The 24,100-nt window shown below is 38.8% G+C and overlaps 1 protein-coding gene across 1 annotated transcript in view; it reads left to right on the forward strand.

Moving 5' to 3' along the window:
• The first annotated feature begins 9,390 nt into the window (after positions 1-9,390).
• Positions 9,391-24,100, forward strand: part of LOC124138491 (protein mono-ADP-ribosyltransferase PARP14-like) — a 48,268-nt gene continuing 33,558 nt past the window's right edge. The window contains exons 1-2 of the mRNA XM_046505164.2: positions 9,391-9,604; positions 23,913-24,049. Of these exons, the coding sequence (XP_046361120.2) occupies positions 9,406-9,604; positions 23,913-24,049 (336 nt within the window). The 5' untranslated portion in view covers positions 9,391-9,405. The remainder of the gene's footprint in view (positions 9,605-23,912; positions 24,050-24,100) is intronic.

Genomic DNA, 24,100 nt, shown 5'->3' on the forward strand with positions numbered 1-24,100 from the left:
TGAAAGGTTTTGCCGAGATGAGGTTGAAAGTTGGTCCCATTGACCACATGTAAAACGTAACACGCAGATATCAGCCGGGTTATAACGGTAATCTGTGAAAGCGTCTCTTGTCCTGACAATCTCACTACTTTTGTTTATGTTTCCTTGCGTATCATTATGAACACTGTGTGACATTGTGTCGACTTGGCTTCAGTTCGAAGAAAACAGAGGCACTTTGAAGCTCTTTGTCTTTACATATAGTGACCACCAATTAGATGAAAGAATTTTAAACAATTGGCGATGTTGTGATGTTGTACAACTCACTTGCAAAACACTTCTTTTTATACAGCTTTTCGCCGTTAGAGTTGGCTACATTCGTCGCAATGTCAAAATGCGTTGAGTCTGAGGCGAAGTGTAGATCACACTTAGTTGGTGATGAGGTATCCCTTGGTACCCTCCACGGCCGCGTCACACAGACCTTGGCACTCACTCACAGGCGAGCACCTGCTTCGTAGGGGGAGCCGTCTACGCCACGACTGTCAGGGACCATCTCATAATTGCAGGTGCCTGGAAAAGGTAGAATTCTGGTCAAATGATATTATGATAGACTTGTGTTCAACGCCGCTTTTTAAGCGTTTCAGTTGTTGTGGAAAGCACAAAGGAGCAGGCGATTGGGTGAAACCCACCACCACATGTATGGACAAACTTAGGAATATTCTGGTATTTCGAACGCGCGTTCAATGAATCCTGGCACCACGAGTGAGTGAGTGAGTGAGTATGATCTTACGCCGCTTTTAGCAATATTCCAGCAATATCACGACGGGGGACACCAGAAATGGGCTTCACACATTGTAACCATGTCGGGAATCGAACCCTGGTCATCGGCGTGTCGAGCGAACGCTTTAACCACTAGGCTACCCGACCGCCCCTCCTGGCACCACGAAGGAGTGCAAGACAACGTTTGTGTTGTTGTTTTTGAAACGAAATTGATTAACAAATACAATGGGTCTGGGGGCATTCCATGTCATAAGTATAAAACGTCAACGCGAGGAAATAATCATCCTCGACTGAAGGCAAAATAGTGGTGAAAAGTAGATGTTGTCGTCCTGTAGAATACATGACAGCGTATCCTTCCATGGCATCATTGATGTCTCACACAAAATCGACACACATGTTACAATGCTCGTTTCACACTAAGGGTCACGGGTGGTCCAGTCGTCTAAGGCTCCGCAATTCGTTGTGCAAAGTTGCGTCCCTTGGGCAGGCCAGAATCCTATGATCGTAGGTTCGAATTCCGAGAAGATGGGCGAAGAACAAGCGGGATTTAGACGTGGGTATTCCACTACGGATAACATATTTATTTTACAGGGCTAACATGGAAAATTGTATGCAATTATTGTGGACTTCTCTGCATTCGATTCAATAGGTAGATGTGAATTATGGTTATATTTCTTTCTCAAAAGATAAGTAACCAAATGGGAATATTAATATGTAATATCTATCCAGATATAAAATCGTGTGTTGGAAAAAATGGTATATATTCAGATATTCTTAACTTTGAGACTGGAGTGCGATAAGTTTGTGTGTTAAGCCCTTTTCTCTACTCATTAGTAATGAACTTGCCTAACAGATAAAACGTAATTGAATGGGGGTATTCAAATACACCAAGAAACTATGAAAATATTTATGTTACTCTTTGCTGATGATATAGTTATGATCTCAACTACTGTAGTAGACCTAAAAACGGTTAATAAGTCAATTAGAAGTAAGAGAAGAAGGCAATATGGTATTTCAAAGGCAAAACATTAAAAAAAGTTACTTTCTATAAATATTACAATGTTACATTACAAATAAGTTATCGTGGAAACAACATACTTGTAATGCAGCGATTCAATGGAAGAAGGCACTGTTCGGTCTGTTACATAAGTTACAAAATGTAAGTGAGACATTCTTTAAATGGTTTGATAACATGATTTCTCCAATTCTGTTATTTGGCTCTGCAGTATGTGGCTTTGTGAATCTCAATCGATTAAGCTATTCATATTAATGCCTGTAAAAGATTTCTAGGTACGAAACAAGGTACGTCCAATGTAATAGTGTAAGGAGAATATGGGTGTTTACCGTTATGTTTCACAATATATTAGTCATAAAATACTACTTGAAATAGCTTAAATGTCATGTAACCAATAACCACGAAAATGTTACAATGTGATGTTGTTGTATGAAACACATGGATCTAAGAACTGGGCTTATTATGTGATGAACTTACTCTATAAATGTGGTTACGGTTATTATGGAACAATCATTGTGGTGAATGGCAATTATTGGTGATATGTCCACCCAACAGCGGACTTCTATTGTTGATTTATCAAGTAAATGTATCTACTATTAGTTATTATCTACAGAAAACTTCTTTGAGTGGCACTTATAAGTTGGTGTGATGAAGTAAGACGAGTTCTATGGATGAACAACTTCTTTATTACAATTAGTGCGACGTTTCGGTGTAGATCCTTACACCTTTATCAAGCAAGTGATGGATAGGGCTAAACAACATAGGTATATATATACTTATTGACATGTAAGTTTATACAGTGACTAGTGATGGACACAGAGAGGTGATTAAGATAATTGGAAGCCAGTGGATGACTAATGAACTGAGTATACTGAAAGCTGTTTAATGGATGTGAGACTGAGAAAGGGCTGAACATCAAAGTATACTTATCATGCCATGCCAATCAGAAAGTAATTTGTGTGTACAGCATCTCCGCTTACACATTGTAATACAAGTACTATGGGCCTGTGGCCTTTCAGTATTGAGAACATGAAGATTGATTGATTGAGACTGGTCCCCCGTCATAACCATGGTAATAACCATGATCGATTGACTGATAGTGAATGCGATGTCAAGAAGAAGCCAGCCTTTAATCTGTTAAACAATTTACTTGTGATAATTGTATATTGACGTGTATGCTTATGAACATGGTCCTTGGGCAAAGACACAATAGACTGAGAATGAGTGTCAAAGAAAGCTCCGGTTAATCTTAACGTTGCGGATGTTTTCAGTGAGCTAACCCAAACGAAGGCGACCTTTTGTACTTATGGCTAGCCTCGATATATACAGCTTGCTTGGTCGATGGTGTACTTCTCAGCCGCCACGAGAAATTGTTAGAGCCGGAAACGTGAATTCTAGTCTATAGATAATTTAGTTAATGCATTTGTCTGTATGCTACAATATTAATCTGCTCGCTACAGCATTAAGCTGTTTGCTACAGTAATAATCTGCACGGCACTTTATTACTCTGCACAAAACGTCAGTAAACTGCACACTACAGAAATGTTTTGCATGGTACAGCATTAAGCTGACATAGCTCAGTTTCATTCTAAGTTATGCAGTACACATATACATATATAGACAAACAAGAAAAATACAAGTTTGATACATCAAGCATAAATACACGTTTTTCGCAGATTTCTACATGAAAAGCCTCATTCTCTGCGGGTTTGTGTCACAACAGTCTGGCAAGATCACCGTTGGCGGGTAAGGTGAAGGAAGACATGAGCAGTAGCCAACACTGACACTGACACCTTCAAGGAGGCTGCAGTCCCTTGAAACAAAATACTCAACAACAAAAGTTCCTGTTACAACAATATTTTAGTGTATTTTTCAAACAAGTAAAGTTTGGTTTTCAATATTGTAGTACATGTATGGAATCAAATCAAAAAACGCAACTGCTACAGAAAAGCATGCATTCCATGCAAAAGTTGACCTTTATGCAAGCCCCATGCATTTCACTACCCAAGAATGGGTATAAAAACATTAAGCGTTAACGGGATTCCATATGCATTATTTAGCATCGTGCTGACAACAACCACTCAGAAAAACAGCAAAATTACGCAATTATTCAACATTACGAAATGCCACGCCTCTCCGAAAATGAGCGTCTGCGAGCCATTGGTATGCTTGAAGCAAGATCGTGTCAACGAGATGTTGCAAGACAATTTAATGTCCACAGAAACACCATTTGGTGTTAATGGCAACGTTGGCAACAGACGAATGCAGTCAGAGACCATCCCCGGAGCGGCAGGCCACGCGTAACCATTAATCGACAAGACAACTGGATTCGGACAACACACCTACGAAATCGATTCCAGCCAGCAACAGTGACTGCAAGAAGCATCCCTGGCCTTCGACGAATATCTTCACAAACCGTACGTTGTCGCCTCAGATGTGCAGGGATTGTCGTTTTCATCTCAGCCACAGCGATGGACGGATTCGAGTGTACCGACGTCGAGGTGAACGTTACGTCAATCATTGTGTCATGGAAGAAGACCGGTTCGGGGGCGGAAGCGTTATGATATGGTTGGGATTACAGCAAGACAGAGGACCCGTTTGATAGTGGTAGAGGGAAATCTCAATGAACAGCGCTACCGCGACGAGATCATCGGCCCTGTTGTTCTACCGTTTTGCGTCGTCATGGCCCAGGCATTACCTTTCAACATGACAACGCCCGGCCTCATATTGCTCGACTTGTTCAGGAATCTCTTCATCAAAACACGTGAATGTCATGCCCTGGCCGGCTCGCTCCCCTGATCTCTCACCAATCGAGCACATGTGGGATGAGATGGATCGGCGCCTTCGACGTCATCCACGTGCTCCACAGACAATCCAGGAACTTCGAAACATGCTCCAGCAGATATGGACAGATATCACACAGGACTTTGTGCGACGCCTGGTCCATTCCATGAGACGAAGATGTGTTGCTTCTGGACTGGACGCTGTTTACTCAACAATCATACAATCACACACACACACACACATATAATTTTATATGGTCATAACATATTTCATAATTATTTTCCCATTGCACCAAAGGGTTATTTCAACAAATGTTTCAGAGTGATGAAATAGTTTTCTCAAAACATATTGATTAAGTATTACATTGATGATGAAGTGTCCAGTATGTACTGTTTATATTACTCTATACTAAAGCCGAATGGGCATGCAGATCACTGTTTTATGACGTCATCGCCTGTAGACACGTCACACCTCCAGTATCAATAGGAAGTACTTCGGTAGAAAGTTAACGATTTGATCAAGTTAACCTTTTTCATCTTTACAATCTTTTAAACTCGCTTCTGTACTCACGTGTGGGGCACCGGCCTTACCAGATGTGTTGTTCTGAAAAAAATACACCTTATATGTTAATGATTATGGTTTTTAACCACTCTGCCAACCACATAACTTTAGTACGTTTATATTATGCAGACTCTGTTTAAAAATAATGTACAATAAACACAGACGATCAGTGTTGTTCAAATTAGTTGTATTGAACAAGAATACTCTCTCAAAATATACAATTCAATATCGTCACTGTATGCCATGTTGTCCGAACAGAGTGTGCACTTTGGTGTAATGTGTGAAATCCATTTCTGGTGTCCCCCGTGATAATGCTGGAATATTGCTAAAAGCGGCGTAAAACCACACTCATTCACTCACGTACGCAATGGTTGCAAATGGTTGAAGTGGCAGTAAAATTTTAAATACTGTTGTGGCTAGATTTTAACAGATCGGCGGCAGCGAATAATGTGGGGATATCCGCTCTTGTGTAAACATGAACATGGCAGGCTTGAATATTCAAGAGGTTTCGGGATTGAACAGTTTCTAGAAGGCTGGCTGTATCTATATGGGGGCAATAACAGGGCGATCCGAAGCCCTTTCAACGTGACTTGTGGTGTATCTACTTGCCCGGTGCAGATTTTAAAAGTTGCAAACACCGACAGCTTTCTGACAGCTTCCAACACCATCAAGAACGACAGTGACACAATTCTAGACATTTGTGAATGCATTTACATTAACTAGTCGCCGGGCGTGACCATCCGATCCATTTGGTCGCCTCTCACGACAAATATAGCTTATTGGAGACCCACATTTTTACCCAAAAGGAGACAAGTGTAGGTTGAGAAGGCCTATACTCTTACATGGAATCCCCACAGGGAGTCAAGTATAGGTTGCGGGAGACCTATATTCTTACATGGAATCCCCCAAAGGAGACAAGTATAGGTTCCGGGAGACCTATACTCTTACATGGAATCCCCACAGGGAGTCAAGTATAGGTTCCGGGAGACCTATACTCTTACAAGGAATCCCCACAGGGAGACAAGTATAGGTTCCGGGAGACCTATACTCTTACATGGATTCCCACAGGGAGTCAAGTATAGGTTGCGGGAGACGTATACTCTTACACGGAATCCCCACAGGGAGACAAGCATAGGTTGCGGGAGACCTATATTCTTACCTAGAATCGCCCACAGGTAGTCAAGTATAGGTTGAGGGAGACCTATACTCTTACATGGAATCCCCATAGGGAGACAAGCATTGGTTGCGGGAGACCTATACTCTTACATGGAATCCCCACAGGGAGTCAAGTATAGGTTCTGGGAGACCTATACTCTTAAATGGAATCCCCACAGGGAGTCAAATATAGGTTGCGGGAGACCTATACTCTTACATGGAATCCCCACAGGGAGACAAGCATAGGTTCCGGGAGACCTATATTCTTACCTAGAATCGCCCACAGGTAGTCAAGTATAGGTTGCGGGAGACCTACATGTATATTCTTACATGGAATCCCCATAGGGAGACAAGTATTGGTTGCGGGAGACCTATACTCTTACATGAAATCCCCACAGGGAGACAAGTATAGGTTGCAGGAGACCTCTACTCTTATCTAGAATCCTCAAAAGGAGACAAGCATAGGTTGCGGGAGACCTATACTCTAACCTGGAATCCCCACAGGGAGACAAGCATAGATTGAGGGCGACGTATACTCTTACCTAGAATCCCCACAGGGAGACAAGTATAGGTTGCGGGAGGCCTATATTCTTACTTAGAATCCCCCAAAGGAGACACGTATAGGTTCCGGAAGCCTGTATTCTTACCTAGAATCCCCCAAAGGAGACACGTATAGGTTGTGGGAGACCTAAACTCTTACCTAGAATCCCACAAAGGAGACATGTTTAGGTTGCTACAAATATATTCCTACCTGTATTCCCCACGGAGTAAAGTATTGGTTGCTTGAGACCTACAGTATTACATGGAATCCCCACGGAGAGACAAGTTTGTTAAACCCTGTCCCCAGCAATATACAAGCTACATGACGGCGGTCTGTATAGAATCGAGTCTGGACCAGACAATCTAGTGATTGACATCATGAGCATCGATCCACTCAATTGGGATACGATGACATGGATCAACCAGGTCAGCGAGCGTGACCACCCGATCCCGTTAGTTACGACAAGCATGGTAAACTTCACGGCAAGCATGGGTATATTCCGTGTTCTTGTTCCGTGTGTTCTTATCGCTGTTCTTGTTCCGTGTGTTCTTATCGCTGTTCTTGTTCCGTGTTCTTGTTCCTTGTGTCCTTTCGGTCGGGTAGCCTAGTGTTTTAAGTGCATGATTACCGACATGCGTACAATGTGTGAAGCCCTTTTCTGGTGTCCCCCGCCGTGATATTGCAGGAATATTGCTAAAAGCGGCGTAAAACCATACTCACTCACTCATTCCTTTTGATGCAGGCTCCTCGGTCCGTCAAAACCATACCTCTGTTTCACACGTCAACGTCTAAGACATATTCCATCGTTGTGATCCTCCTGCATTAAGCTGGCACTTTGCAGCTGGACGTTTACATGAACACATTCTCTCTTTATGTCACCCGTGGAGATCCGGGTTAGAAAAGGTCTTCAGCAGCCCCTGTTTGCCGTAAAACGCGACGTTACCTGTCGTAAGACTTGACTAAAGGGATCGGGTGGCCACTCTCGCTGACTTGGCTGATGCATGTCATCGTACCCCAATTGCGTTGATCGATGCTTATGATATCAATAACAGGATTGTCTGAATTATGTATAGACCGCCGTCAAATAGCTGGAATATTGCTGAGTGCGGCGTTAAACAACAAACAAACAAATAAAACAAACTCCCTATTTGGCAGATTGTCTGCCACAAAAAATACATCGTTAAAAGATGGCTTTTATATAATGTTTAGACTCATAGCTTTAATAAAAAAATGTCTGGTTTAGCACCTGTAACTGAAAAAATGTCCAGTCTTCATGCAAAATCTCAGGCACCCCACCTTAATCCCAAATATCAGATGGTCGTTCCATCAGGACTTGACAATATTGTATATATTGTGTGTATATCACCTCCAGCTCATTTAGTCAGTTGGGTCAGGAATAGATTGATTAATTGTGATGTCCTTTCACGCCGATCTGAACATCTAGGGTGTTAGCTTAATCATGTTATTACATTTTACTGCAAGTAGAGATTATTACAATTTACACCAATTTTTATTACAATTTGCGTATTACAATTTACGTCAAATTTTATTAAAATTTACGTTGCTATTACAATTTACATCAAAATTATTACAATTTTCTGCAAGTATTACAATTTACCTTTTTATTACAATTTACGTCGTAACAATGCCACTTTGGTGGCATAATTATATATTTTTTAAATCGCAATTTCCCGTCATTTCAAATATTTGCTTATTTTTTTGCTTTTTTAAATTTCCATTTTAAATTTCCACAAATTTTATACTTTCGTAATTTCGATTATTCCCTCCTCATTTCCAGTGCATTTCAAAAGTCGATTATTTTTTCTCGTTATATCGATTATTTTCTCCTTATTTCAAGCATTATAGAGAACAAAGCTCGAAATTAGGAAACAAATGATGGAAGTAACAAGAACAGAACTCGAAATTACGAGAAATGATTAAGAAATGATTGAAATAACGAGAATATGATTGAAAATAAAATTTGATAAATTTCGAAATGACGAGTAAATAATACACATTACGATATTTCGTTATTTCTTTAGAAATTCCAAATAACGAGAAAAAACTCGAAATTTCGAAAGGAAAATTGAAAAAACATGAAAATAATTTCGAAAATAATATACAATTATTGAAATAACGAGACAAATATTCGAAAATGATGCTATCAAAGTGGCAACATTACGCTGTGTGGCCTCCATTAGCCACATCATCCACAGCCACCCTCCCCTCTCATACAGTTGTGATAAATGTTGGCGTCCCCCTCTTGCGCTGTGTTATGTTTTCATCTCACCTCACCCCTTCCCATCCCAATCCTCAAACCTAACATAAATAATAACCAGTCCCTTACTCTCATACCTCTAATTACTACCACCCATTTTAGGTACACATACTTATGTGATAGAAAGGAAACTATACAGAATAAAACAGACCGGTTTTCTTTATGGTGACATTCGCCCCCACTCGTCTGATTCTAGGTATCTATTTGCGTAGCCGCAACAATGCAACAAAACAAAAGAGGAAGTAATTAAGGAATCCTACTTTCGTTTTGATAAATCACGACATGTCATTTAAAAATGGCGCTTGTCTTGTGACAATGTCGAGCCGAGAGGAACTCACAACGCGATCTGTTTTAATCACAGGCCTCCCGGGCAATGTTAATGTCTGGGAGTTTGTGAATGCTTACTTATCTCAGATTGGTATCCAAACGTCAGCTGAAACTGTGGACTATGTCGGTGAACCCGAAGAGAGCCAGGGCAAGCGCGGATATGTTGTGTTACTTAAATCAAAGATCGGTGAGTAGACTGTGACAGGGAAGTTCTATGTTGCCGTAGTTGTTGTATCACTGTGTATGTTGTGTGTATGATAAACTCAATACTGCCGATAACAGGAGTCATTTAACAAGCCTCTAGCGACTCGCCATTACCAACTCCTCATAACACAGTATGACTCAGCTGTTATTCGATTAACAGTGTGCAGCCATTCATATATTTATCTGATCACGTAATTTTCTTCTCATTAATAAATATTCATGACAAGATTAAGTTAACATGTGTAACATTTATTCCATAGTAGTAATTACAGTGATTTAACTTTCGTTTCACAACCAAGAGGAACTTCGAGTTCACCATATTACAAGAATCCAAAACAAATATATTCCACGATATAGAAAGCGAAAGGAGGATATGTCTGTCTTCCTTAAGCAGAGTAATGGCATCGCCAATGAAACCACAATGACACAGTCATATGTATTTACTTTGTTCATAAATATATAGAATTCTTCTTATGATGAAAATGACGAATACCGAACCAGTATACCTCTTATAGTAAATATCTTTTGAAACACCCTATCGACAACCACGCAGCATCCCGTGCATCACGTGTGTATACTAAAACACGTACATAAACAATACAATGAAACATCCCACCAGGTATGACCTAAGAGACACTAAATATAAAATGATGTTATAACGTCATAGATCAGAATAAGATAAATTGAGACATATAGCCACACAATGTTTAATGTTTAATTCGCTAACATAGTGTCATGGCACGTCCAAGTGACATCACACACACACACACACACACACACACACACACACACACACACACACACACACACACACACACACACACACACACACACACACACACACACACACACACACACACACACATATATATAAGTGCAATAATCTTGGACGCGACGTTAAACCAAATTTCACCTCATCTCACCTCACCTCAGCTCTTGCATTTTTGTAATTCACTGAGGCAGTGATAATTTTATATGGTCATAACATATTTCATAATTATTTTCCCGTTGCACCAAAGGGTTATTTCAACAAATGTTTCAGAGTGATGAAATTGTTTTCTCAAAACATATTGATTAAGTATTACATTGATGATGAAGTGTCCAGTATGTACTGTTTATATTACTCTATACTAAAGCCGAATGGGCATGCAGATACTGTTATATGACGTCATCGCCTATAGACCATGTCCTTCCCTCTCTAATACCTACTTACATACACACAAGCCCACCACCGCTCCATCCAAACCCCATCCACAAATACACACACGCACACGTACACGCACACACACATGAGTGTCAAGCCGTTGGAACATTTGATAAATTAATGTACAAGGAGGTTTTTTTTAACATCTATTAAATATCTGCTGCATGTTTGTCAGTGCGGATGTTATGTATTTACGACCCGGTCGCTTAATTCATAGGATATACTATCTCCGGTAGCGACACCACTTAAATGGGACACAGTGAAGCCCGGATGTTGGTGAGCGGGAAGCGTTATATCACTCGATGTCAGGCTTTGCTTCATACACGGGGTAATCTATGAACGGCTCCATTTCTGACTGACATGTGTAATTCTCGTTCAATTGTGACCCGTCTGGAAGGATTTAATTTTGGCGAATGAACATCAGAACTACTTCAGACAAGAACGATAACTCCATTTCTGTTTTAGTCCAGTAGCATTCCCCTATTGCTGTTTTAAAAACAAATTAAACTGAATTAAGTTTGGAAAGCCAAACAGATCGTCGAACATAAATCTCCATGGAAAAGCAACTTGCTGTCAATTGAGCCGTAAACTAAATGTAAGCAAGCGCACGTGAGTGGATTTCATTCTCTCGCCCTGCATGGCCTTGTAACTGTAGTAGTATAGGTAATGGTGATTCTGCCGCAAACCCCACTGGAGCCAGATTTATATACCTATACCGCTTCTACAGATGGAATTTTTTATGTGTAAACGATGATGTGATTCAAAGATCGTCATGATATTAAACTAAATTGTAATGAAAATATTCTCCATTATTTTTACTCATACGCATACCATTATTTTGAACAAAGTGATATTCAACATTTTTACTAATTTCTTCGTTCATTTTACTAGCAGACCAGACTATATACTCTTTTTCTAAATTGGAAAGAAACAATTGATGACCGTATTTGGTCGATTTGACATGACTGATATAATATATACCCTGTGGTAATTCTCGCCATTTGATAATTTTGTCCTGGAACATAAATGTTGTTGACATTATTATATACTTATGTAAGCATTTGTTTAAATGTGATGCAATGATAGGAAGCAATCTATTTTTAATCTTCAACCAGTTCTTTGGTTTTGGCACAGAATAATTGATGCGCTTGCTGCCTCCTCTGTTCTATGAACTTTTTTCTCTCATCTTCGCTAATGCCACTGGTCTTACGAGAATTTGATCAAATCTCCTGCTTCATTGCGTTGTATTTGGTGAGTTCTGACGACACTAAACGAAACTCCTCCTCAGATAGCTTACAATCAGCCAGTGCTGTTGAAATATGATCCTCAATGCTGTTCAGCTATGCTTCGGGGAGTATCCGAATATTATCATGTTTTAATGCTTTCTTTTGCAACTTACGAGATATCAATTTTATGGCTATTCCTGCAAGTCCTGAGACTTCGGCGGCTATTTCCATGCCAATTAGGAAAGGCGCGGCAATTATAGTTGATAATAAACCAACACCGAGTCCCATGCCAGCCGTTACAAGTGCAGTGTCAACTCTGTCAAGAACATTCACAGCTCTGTGGTATTTTTTATACAATCCAAGTCTCAACTCCCTCTCCTTCTCTATTCGCTGTTTTATGTTGCTTATTTGATTTAATCGAAATCCATCAACAGTATCCATCTTTTCAGATGCCTCATCCAGCACCGGATATAAACCCATAGTGTATAATATTATATCATATAATAGTCTTTAATTGGTCTTGCTTCAATGTTTTGAGAGTATACATCAACCTTAGTAAATGTATATTATACGGCATAAATATCTTAGTAGGAGAAATGTAATCACCTTTAATAATTTGGATCCCCTCAAGGGTTGCAACGGGCGATGCTCCTACATAAATAATACTACAACGTCGACGCTTGTGTTGCTTGAGCCATTTAATCGATCGACCTGGTAATATCTTGAAGGCATCCCCAAACAAGACTTCAATAATAAGCATAGAAGGATATTATGTATTGCACTCAAGTTCTGTTTTATATCATTGAATTCAGTAACCAAATTTAAACTAACATTTTTTACTGCCCGATGACTCAAAAACATATGACCTGGGTTTTCTGGCAGGGGAGCGACTAACACACTTTTTCGTTTTGAGGGGATAGCCCCGAGTACGATCCCACTATTTATTATCTTAGTTAAATTATGTGCCTTACCCATCATCACATATAGTGGGGTAATGATTATATTCAATAGGCAGACGATTTTTTCTTCGACCATAGCACATTTATTATCATTGTTGTGAGTAAGATAGTATGAAGTGTTTTTATGGAGTCTACTAAACGACATCACTTAAATCTCCTAGATTACCTGTGAATGTAACTTCTTTCCGCTTGTATACATTATCTTGTAAACGTAAAGCGTATAACTTGCCATTGGTTTACCGAATCACTCTGTGTCTCCGAGATCGGAAAGCGCAATTGCATTACATTGTCTAAGGTTATGCTATCCAGGGCCTAATGAATCAACCATTATGGAGTGTTACACTCAAGTATCCTATATGTACAGGTTGATGTTTTAAATCTAATACAGAATTTTTTAGATCTGAAATAATACCCCGATTTAATTTTTTTATTGTAATGATGAGAAGGATTCCGTTCTACCACTATTGTATTTTTCAATTTTGACTGGAATAGCTCTCTTCAGAGTAGAAGGACTTTCGAGTTGAATATTATCCGTCGTACTGATCTGATCAAGATGGATGCACAACTCTTTATAGGGAACTAAATCGGGCAAATTAATTCCATACCATGCTTGGTTGGGTTCTTTCTTCTTCAAGTCCAAGTGTTTCTGCTATGCCCGAGGTAAGAATTATAATATCTTCTCCACTGACTAAAATCAGCATCCCATTCTACTCTTTTTGTGTGAGACTAACTCCCAAAGGCTTAAACATTTCATCATTTAGTGAGCATACGCTGTAATACCCATTTTGTCTGTTTGAACTAAGGATATCTTCTAGCATTAACTTGGTATTATTTCTCGCAGCACCTATATTGGTCCACCGCGGGTAATACGTTACATCGCATAGAGCGACTACAAGTTGACCAGCCGAGTTATCAATAGTATGAAGCAGTTGAATAGACTGACCATTTGTTATTCCCTGGTGTGTAACATACATATTATATATACAAAGATACTATATCATAACTTAAATATGAAATCAACCATTATTTATAATATGGAGTGTTACACTCAAGTATCCTATATGTACAGGTTGATGTTTTAAATCTAATTTAGAAAATTTTGAGGTCTGAAATAATATCCCGTTTTAATTTTTTATATTGTTATGTTGAGAAAGATTTCGCTCTACCGTTATTATATTTTTCTTCTTTGACTGGAATAGCTCTCAGCAGAGTTGAAAGACTTTCGATTTGAATATTATCTGTTGTACTGATCTGATCAAGATGGATTGACAACTCTTTATAGGGAAATAAATCGGGTAATTTAACTCCCTGCTATGTTTCGTTTGGTGGTATTACTGTCCCTGAGCCTCCAAGTCCAAATGTATCTGCTATGTTCGGGGCAAGAAATATTTGCCAGGGTTCAATTTTCAACATCCCATTCGACTCATTTTGAGTGAGACTAACTCCCAAAGGCTTAAAAAATCATCACTGAGGGAGCATATGCTGTAATACCCATAAGATATAATGTAAATGTTATTATCATCTAATTTACTTTGTACTATCTGATTATTTTCTTCTAGCAGCACCTATATTTGATCCACCGCGGGTAATACGTTATATCGCAGATAGCGACTTCAAGTTGACCAGCCGAGTTATCGATAGTATGAAGCAGTTGAACAGAATGACCATTTGTTATTCCTTGGAGTGTAACACTCATATTAAATATACAAAGATACTATATCATAACTTGAATATTAAATCAACTTACATTACTAATCAGTCGATTTTAGTAAGTGCCTCTGGTGCTAATGTTTTTGTTAAATTCCCTGATATCTTTGAAAAATACAGGGTCACGGCAACTAGGGATAAAATGGTGCATTATTGGTTCCACAATCCGATGCAATTTTGGCAAAACCAGTTAAACTTTGCCATATGGTGTGCAACAACAGGATGTGGTGTATCTCTTTTTGCCCCAGGATTTGAACTAAATAAGTCTGTTTTATCATTTCACGTGTACTATCAGATTAGACGTATACTTAAGGAAATTAGTGCCCCATTACCGCAGGATCGAGCATGGAACTCCACAAAAAATCCATACAATAGGAAGGCCTTCCAATGTATTTGTAATGAATTTATTGTTTCTACTAGTAAAGATTGGCGCATTAAAGGAGTTAACCATGGTTTAGGTGTTCCTTACACAAGGAAAATAACCGTCAAAGAAGAAAGTGATGATTTATTTAAAGAAGTTAACAAAGGTCCATTTAATGCGTTTAAGTTGTTGCATACGAGTAAACTTTACATAAGAACTTTCGAATAATGATTGGAGAGGTGATATTATGAGTTTTAGGGGGTGGTTTAATTTATATTGTTACAAAATTTGTGCAACTAAACGATACCACAAACGCTTGAAATGAATTTCTTAAGGATAAGACAGAAAATTATTTTACTAACCCAGGAGTTGTAAGAGTTAATGAATTAATAAGAACTTATGTATGGGCAATTCTTGGTGCACAATCGCAAACACGAACGGGAATAATCGGTTCTGGGACGGCGCTCGATGCACAAAAACAGTTTGTCGCAAACGAAGAGGATGCTATTAAGTAACCAGTTGACATACCATCTTCTATAAAGCGTTTTCAAGATGTATTACAGTACGCTCAATCCAAAGTAGACTACGTTTATGCTCCAGGACTATACATGTCTCCGAGTGATATGGAACTTAAGATCGGTCAAGTGATCGGTTATAATAATAAAATTGTTATTGCTTCCGATCAACAAAAACCAGGTAAAAATTCAGATATTAATACCGAATTAATAACACAAACAAAAACAGGCGAAACGGGAATAGTCAAGCCACAGACACCATAACAACCATCTACTGACACATCTACTGACGCACAACCACATATTGACATTAAAAATAAACATCATATCAATGAAAAAACAGTGCTTATAGTAGGTGGAGTCGCGGCTGGTTTACTCATGATTTGGATAAATAGTTCCCAATTAACTGATTTGGATAAATAGTCTTCAGTGGATAGGTACAACAGCCTTGCAATTGCTACGATCGGTGCCCAGAAGTTTTGACTAAGCCAAGGGGTGGTCTTTGCTAATAAATAAGAGCCAGGAAACTATACTCCCTATTATACCTGGAAGTGCAGACGCGGCGTTCCCAGCGATCTTTCACAGTGCTTCTCCTCATGCTTTTAAATGCTTTTTTATCCACTCTTTTACACCATTATCACTAGGTGGTGTGCCAGCGCCTGTACCACCACCACTGTTTAACGCAAGAATCAAAGTCGATATAATAAATCCCAATGCGGTTAAAATACTAGCAATGGTTATCCCCTGTTCTCTGAACAATGTTTTAATTTTATCGACCAGTGTGGTATCAGCGTTCAGGACTTGATCGATAGTTTCTCGAATTCGACTGATTTGTGAACGAAGTGCCTTTCTATTACTCGAAGCCGCTTCGAGGCGGACCGATCTTTTGTCTTCTAAGTTATACAATCTTACTGCAACGCAACGTCTACTGAATTCATCACCCACCTGTTCAAGTTTTGTTTTCTCATAAGCTATATGCTTGTCGAGTTCAGATAGCTTGGCTATATTATTGATGAGTTCTCCCCACATTGTTTGCATAGCCTTGTCAAGACCTAGTAATTCCCTAATACTGAACTCCAAGTATTGTGATACCTGTAACGTGGATTTAACGTAGTAGGTATCCAAGTCCGTCCGAGGCCAGCTTCGACCTTTCTTCCAAATTATCTATATCTCTGGTACTGAGTTCAGCATGCAGAATCATAAGATCAACATCCGGAGAGCCACGCAGTCGCAATATTCCTTTACTATCTATCATAAACTTTGAATAGTCACGACCTATTGGGCTTTCTTTTAAGGCATCGTAATAATGATTAACGGTTGATTGCAAAAGTTCATCGTTAAGATTAGTAAAGCTGGTTTCATCAGTACCCTCTTCGATTGTACTCGGATTATCAAAGTTATCTAGATTAAAATCATCCATTTTTATATTAAACATAAGGTTACATAATTTCAATATAACAATGTCCTCGCAATACGGACGCAAGTTAAACGCACAACGTAGACTTTGGAATCCATTAGTGGTCAAAGCAATTCGTCAGTCTGTAACTATAACTAATAACCCGAGTACCATTGATCAGAATCAAACACTTCTGGTTCGCTTTCCTAATTTCGGCGCACACGATGTGTTAGTTCCATGAACTGCACGACTATCATTTACAATTAGTTTGAATTCTACCGATGCTAGCAGAGAGCTCGTTCAGAACATAGGTCGTGCGATTGTTAAGAAAATCGCGATTAAAATTAGCGGTAATGAAGTTTTGAGTATTGTTTATTTCTGTTACATGGATCTCTGGAGAACGGCTAGAGAATGGGAAAACTTACAATACCAAGGTATTTGTAATCAGAACACATTGAGACTGCGTGTAGGTGCTGATAGAGGTGATAATACCATCGTAGGGGATAAGGCTGTTGCTGCTGCAATAGTTAACCAATTCTATCTTCCGCTAGACTTTGAATTACTAGATAGTCACATGCCCTTCTACCAAGCATCCCTAGGCGATAGGTTAGAGTATGAACTCACTTTCAATGACTACAGCAGAGTAATCAAAGCTACTGAAGATCCTACTAGCTATTCTATTGGCAATATCTCACTGGAGTACGATATGATTAGCAAGACAAATTCGTAAACAGTATACCGGAAGTTTTGCCATTTTGTACGATCGCGTGCTTGACACCGAAAGATCACCAGGAACAAAAAAGATACGACGTGGAATATCAATTTAAACGTCCCAGCTAGATCGTTGAAGGGTATTTTAATGTTGTTCGGGAACCCTTCTGAAGCATTTGCAAGTTCTACAACCCCAAGACTACAAAAGAAGAATTGACTATCGAGGGTGTGCCAAATCAACTATATAGTCAAGGCATGCTAGCATATCAACAGTGGGATGAGATTAAAAAACTCCCTTCTATAAAACGAAGCCGAGAAGTTTACGCGGTTGTGAAAGATCTGTCTCTCGGGGATGTATCGATGGCTGAATTCCTTACCACGAAGTATGCGCTATGGCTCGACATGTGAACAACAGACGATGACCAACTACACGGTAGTGAGAGGTGAATAGAAAATGCTAGCGAGGGTGTTACTATACAGATAACGAAACACCAGGAAGCGGTTGGTAAATTTAAAATATATTTGTACGTGATAATGGACGACCAACTTAATATACAGATATACAGAATGGAAGATTCGTGCAAGCTATGTATTAATATTTTTTTATCTCAAGAACTGCACTGTGCTATTATCTGTGGGCAAACGGGTTGTGGAAAAACAGCTCTTATTCTAGATACTTTACAAAGTCATTATCGGAATGTTTTCGACCATATTATTATTCTATGTCCGACTATAAGCGTTAATAAAACATACCTATCAAGAGATTGGGTAATGAATGATCCCAAGGTGTACAAAGTTGATCCGGGCGATCGTTTACAAGACTGTTTACGAGTATGTCTCGAAAAATACAAAAGAGAATCAACCCTTTTCATAACAGACGAATGCAGTGTGAGTAAAGAACTTACCAAAAAGAAAGATTTGCTTTCATATTTAGCATTCTCCGGAAGACATACTCAGCATAGCGTTTGGGTACTTACTCAAAAATACAACTCTGTCCTGAAAGATCTCAGAGAGCAGGCGAAATGGGTAGCCTTGTTTCATTGCAAAGACCGAGATTCATTTGAGCAATGTCTACGCGAAAATGATGTTATTTATACCACGCTCGAACGAGATAAAGTCAGAAAACTGTTAGCAGAAACGAAGCATTGTAAACTCATGTTAAAAACCGACCAACCAGCTGCTTATGAAATTGCTTAGCAAAAATAGCAAAAATATAGCAAATATAGCAAATGCTTAGCAAAAATATAGCAAAAAATAGCACAAATATGGCAAAAATATAGCAAATGTAGCAACTACCAAGCAAAAATATAGCAACTCCTTATCAAAAACTATAGCAAAAATAGCAAAAATAGCAAAAATATAGCAAAAATATAGCAAATGTAGCAACTGCTGACCAAAATTATAGCAACTGCTTAGCAAAAATATAGCAACTGCTAAGCAACAATATAGCAAAAATAGACAAAATATAGCAAAAATAGCAAAACTACGATAAATTGAACATTAGCGGTTATTATGTAATAATGTGGCTTGAAATCTTCATTCTTGCGCAACAGTTTATTATTTCAGGCTGTATTGGATATGTTATATTTTATCATGTTAAACTTAAATATCTTAAATATATTAAAATATTGAATTAGATGAACTTATCGAACAAATGCTCAAAGAACCTGATCAACATGCAGATCAACATGTAGATAAATCTCTAGATAAACATAGAGAAAGACTCGCTGCTTTGGTAGCTGGTGGAAAATGTTCCCAATATTTGGGGGAAAATTATACCATTGAAGAAATTGATGACCGATGAAGAAATTATAAAAAAACTGTGCATGTGTTACAAGTCTAGACTGGGAGCTACCATGACTAAAACAATAGGTTTGACTATGTTACAACTATACACAGTCGTAGCTAGTACGTACAAGTATTATCATAGATACAGAGAGTTCTTAGCACTGGTGACCACGCTTTAATAACGGCTAGGTATTGTCAACTTAAACATAAGTGCCCACTTACTAATAATGGAAACTCAAGTGACACCACAACACATTGTGGAAACACAATCACAACAAGTGAACGAGGAAATAACCCTGATTGTATCACAAGCGATTGTACCACAAGTGAACGAGGAAATAACCCCGATTGCACAATCACAACAAGTGAACGAGGAAATACCAGCGATTGCGAAATCACAAGCCAGAGTGACTAAGAATCATCAAAAAGTCACAGCTGGTAGGAAGGGTGCACTAGCGAGGAGGTCAAAACTAATACACAATTCAAATATTGAACATAGTCGTCCGATTAAAACTTGGGCTCCCTATACACTAGGGGTTGTTGCTATAGCGGCGGTATGGTTGTTTTATAAGACCGGAGAAGTGAGAACGTCACCTCCGATTGCACAATCACAAGTTCAATTGGAGTTAAGCCCTCATATGATGTTATAAAGGCATGACTAATCCAGTTACAGACGGTAAAATGTTGGTAAACGCAACCTATCATTCAGCGGTGGTCAGCGGCTTGGCCATTGGATATGATGGTATAGCTAAAATGATTACTAAAGCAACACCACCCAAGCTAGATTTTAATGGTTATGATATTGGAATGGTGGTTCTTGATTGGAATGGCAATGGCAACAATAGACATGCTAATCAAACAAGGGCTTATCCCAGAAGACATAATGAAGTAATTAAACATTTGAATATTTTATATTTTTCAACATTTGAATATTTTATATTCATATAAAACATATAAATATGGCAATAATTGCAATGATGGTCGGTGGAGCTATTGTTAATGCTCTAGATTTTTCGGGGAGTAATTATTTATTTTCTATTCTGAGGGAATCAAATGCTAAAGGAGTTGAAGAGCAGCGTAAACGACATAATAAAGCATTAGAACAACTCGAAAAAGCCCAGTCACAATGGGCCAGGCGCAGAATGGAGAGATTAGATTTTATTAATGATGAACTGTGTAAAGAGGGGCATTCAATTCAAACTTTACTTGTTTACGGTAAAAAACTTGGATATGATTCACATCTCATCATGCAAGCTATCTCAAAGACCGACGGCGGCTTAACATGCATTCCTTATAATATGGAAAAATACATATCATTCTCGCTGACTAAAACTATACATTATACAGACAAGGATGGGAAAGCCAGAATAAAGCAAAGAAATGGACTTAGATTCATAGACTCCATACAGTTTTTGTTATCGTCCCTGGACAATTTAGCTAATGCGAACAATCCCCATGACTTTGCAATAACAAATCAATATACTGATTGGTTAACACAGCATTAGTTGCTTAGAAAGGGTGTATATCCATACGAATATATGGATGATTGGTCAAGATTCAACGAAACTAAATTACCATCCCTTGAATCACACCTTAAATATCAACACTCCTTGATGGGTAATACTAGGTTAGCTTATGTAGAAAAACTCGTACCAAATTTGATGGATAAGACAAAATATATAGTTCACGACAGAAATCTCCAGTTATATCTATCGTAAGGTATGAAACTAAAGAAAATACAGAGTTCTAAAGTTTGACCTTGGATGGAGCCCTATATCAGGCTGAACACAGATTTAAGAAAGATGGCTACCAGCGATTTCGAAAAGAACCTATATAAGCTCATGAATAACTCAGTATTTGGTAAAACTATGGAGAATCTAAGGAAGCGTGTTGATGTTAAATTGGTCAGATCTAATGAGGAAGAAAGACTCAGGAAACTTGTAGCCAGTCCGGCTTTTAACAGAAGCCAAGATATTACGTATGCGGAAAAGTAATATAAAATTCAACAGACAAGTGTACGTTGGAATGAGTATTCTTGACTTGTCAAAACACTTAATGTATGACTTGTATTACATTGAACTTAAGAAGCAATATGGCGATAGGTGTGAGGTGTTACATACCGACACAGATTCTTTGTTGATGGAAATACAAACCAAGGATATCTATAAAGATATGGCAGAAAAAATAGATATGTACGACACAAGCGATTACCCAAAAGATAATCCACTGCACAGCATAGTAAATAAAAAGGTGTTAGGTAAGATGAAGGATGAATGTGCTGGGACCCCTATTGCAGAGTATATCGGATTAAGACCTAAGATGTATTCTATAAAGAAGTCCGATAATGGGGAGATCAGAAAAGCTAAGGGTGTTAAGAAGTATGAGGTAAAAAAGCATATCAAACACGAACAGTATAAAGAAGCATTATTCAATGGTAGAACATTCAAACACGAGATGAACACTTTCAGAAGTGACAATCACAGGATATATGGATTAAGAATGAACAAGACATCATTATCCCCCTTAGATACAAAGAGATGGATTGATAAGGATGGTGTAACTACCTATACTTATGGTTATGGTGCAAATACTGTATCATTGGGAACTATGAGCAACTCTTCTCGTACAAATGCCCTGCCCGGTCCATCTTTAAGATAATAAAGAATAGGCTCTCTGTCTTTCATAACCAGCTGACTAATGTTATATATCTTAAGGGACCAAATCGGATCTGTTGCGCGACGTTGGCCTCCTTCGAGTTCACCGGGCTGGTATAAATATCTTACGCTTACTCTATCCGGAAGTTTTTGTTCTTTGCCTCTCCTCGGTGCTGAAGATTTGGAAGTCACAGATTTCATTTTAATCGCATCGGATGGTTTCTTCACGAATAATCTCGTTACTTCATTATTCAGTGCTGATACAACAGCTGATAAACGTGTCACCCATTCGGTTGATCTTAATTGTTCCGATTTCATTTCGATCCCATACTGATAGCCAAACAAACGTTCAGCTAATGTTCGGTTAAATCTTTCAATGATAGATTGACTACGGTGGGCCTCTTTTTCACCATGCCTGATTTCAACATCGTGCTTTGTTAACAGTTTAGTTACTGATCCCATAAACTGGCGACCAGGATCTACTTGAAATAACTTAGGCCGTTTATATATGCGGCTCAGTGCATTAGCTACTTCTGTTGAATCTTTCGAGGTGAATGGCTCAGCCTCTTTGTGTCGACTAGCCACATCCACTACGGTTAAAGCGTATTTAGACATTTTGCTTCTTACCTTATCAAAGGGAAGAAACAAGAGGTCAGCCTGATGAACTTCATTCATTGTAAAAATATCAAACTTCTTCCTCGGGATATAACGCTGTGCCGGTAAGTATATTTGCCACATCGCTTGTTTCTTTAACCAATCCTTGGCCACATCTTTAGATACCTTAGCCATAGTAGCTAATTTTTGTATTGCTCCTATACCTTTCCAATATCCTCGTGGGCTATAGTAAATTTTATCCATGATTAATTAATATTGATATTTCTTTTAATACGAATCATGACGATCGTTGAATCGCATCAGCGTTTACACATAAAAAATTCCATCTGTAGTAGCAGTATAGGTATATAAATCTGGCTCCAGTGGGGGTTGTGGCAGAAACACCATTACCTATGCTACTACTGTCGAAATGACGCCATACATTTTTATGGAAATTTTTCATTTTTATCAAAGTACCCATTTCTATGGTCATTATTTTATTAAACGGATCCTTCAAGTCAATATCCTTTGTCCTGACAATCCCAAATGCTTGCCGAATACACAAACATTTTCGTGGTAATATTAAAATTAAAATAGTATAGTGTGTGTGTGTGTGTGTGTGTGTGTGTGTGTGTGTGTGTGTGTGTGTGTGTGTGTGTGTGTGTCTGTCTGTCTGTGTGTGTCTGTTTGTCTGTCTGTCTGTCTGTGTGTGTGTGTGTGTGTGTGTGTGTGTGTGTGTGTGTGTGTGTGTGTGTGTGTGTGTGTGTGTGTGTGTGTGTGTGTGTGTGTGTGTGTGTGTGTGTGTCCGATGTCACTTGGACGTGCCATGACACTATGTTAAATATAATATCACTGGACATACTGGGTGTGAATACAAAGTGAAATATAAATTTGATCCAAAGAGAGGCATGACACTTTTTCTACACCAGCCTCATGTTCAGAAAAGTAGCATTAGGTAGAGTAGGGGCGACCCCAATCGATATGTGCTTAGAGACAAATCTAAAGGTATCTCGACCAACGTACCCGTGTCATCAAAACAAATCAAACCTAGCTTGTTTCATGTTAACTGACACTGTACATGGTACAAGTCTTTCTGTAACATCTTGTTACAAGTGTATCAACGTTGAATCACTGATTGGACGAAAAGTGACCTGTTCTCGTTGTCCCATCGCACAGATGCACGCAAGATACTGGCCGAGCACCTGATGGCAGAGTGTAGGTACGAGGGAGGCGTGTCGACAATATCGGCGGTGAGGTGTCCCGACGAGCTCATACCCGAACCTTGGCTGGAAGATCCTCCACGTTACAACACGGTATTGGTAACTCTTATATTTGAAAATATAGAACTGTCATTTTTTCATGAA

Source organism: Haliotis rufescens, unplaced genomic scaffold (genome assembly GCF_023055435.1).
Source record: "Haliotis rufescens isolate VD_foot unplaced genomic scaffold, xgHalRufe1.0.p SCAF_97, whole genome shotgun sequence".
In the NCBI taxonomy this organism is placed as follows: domain Eukaryota; kingdom Metazoa; phylum Mollusca; class Gastropoda; order Lepetellida; family Haliotidae; genus Haliotis; species Haliotis rufescens.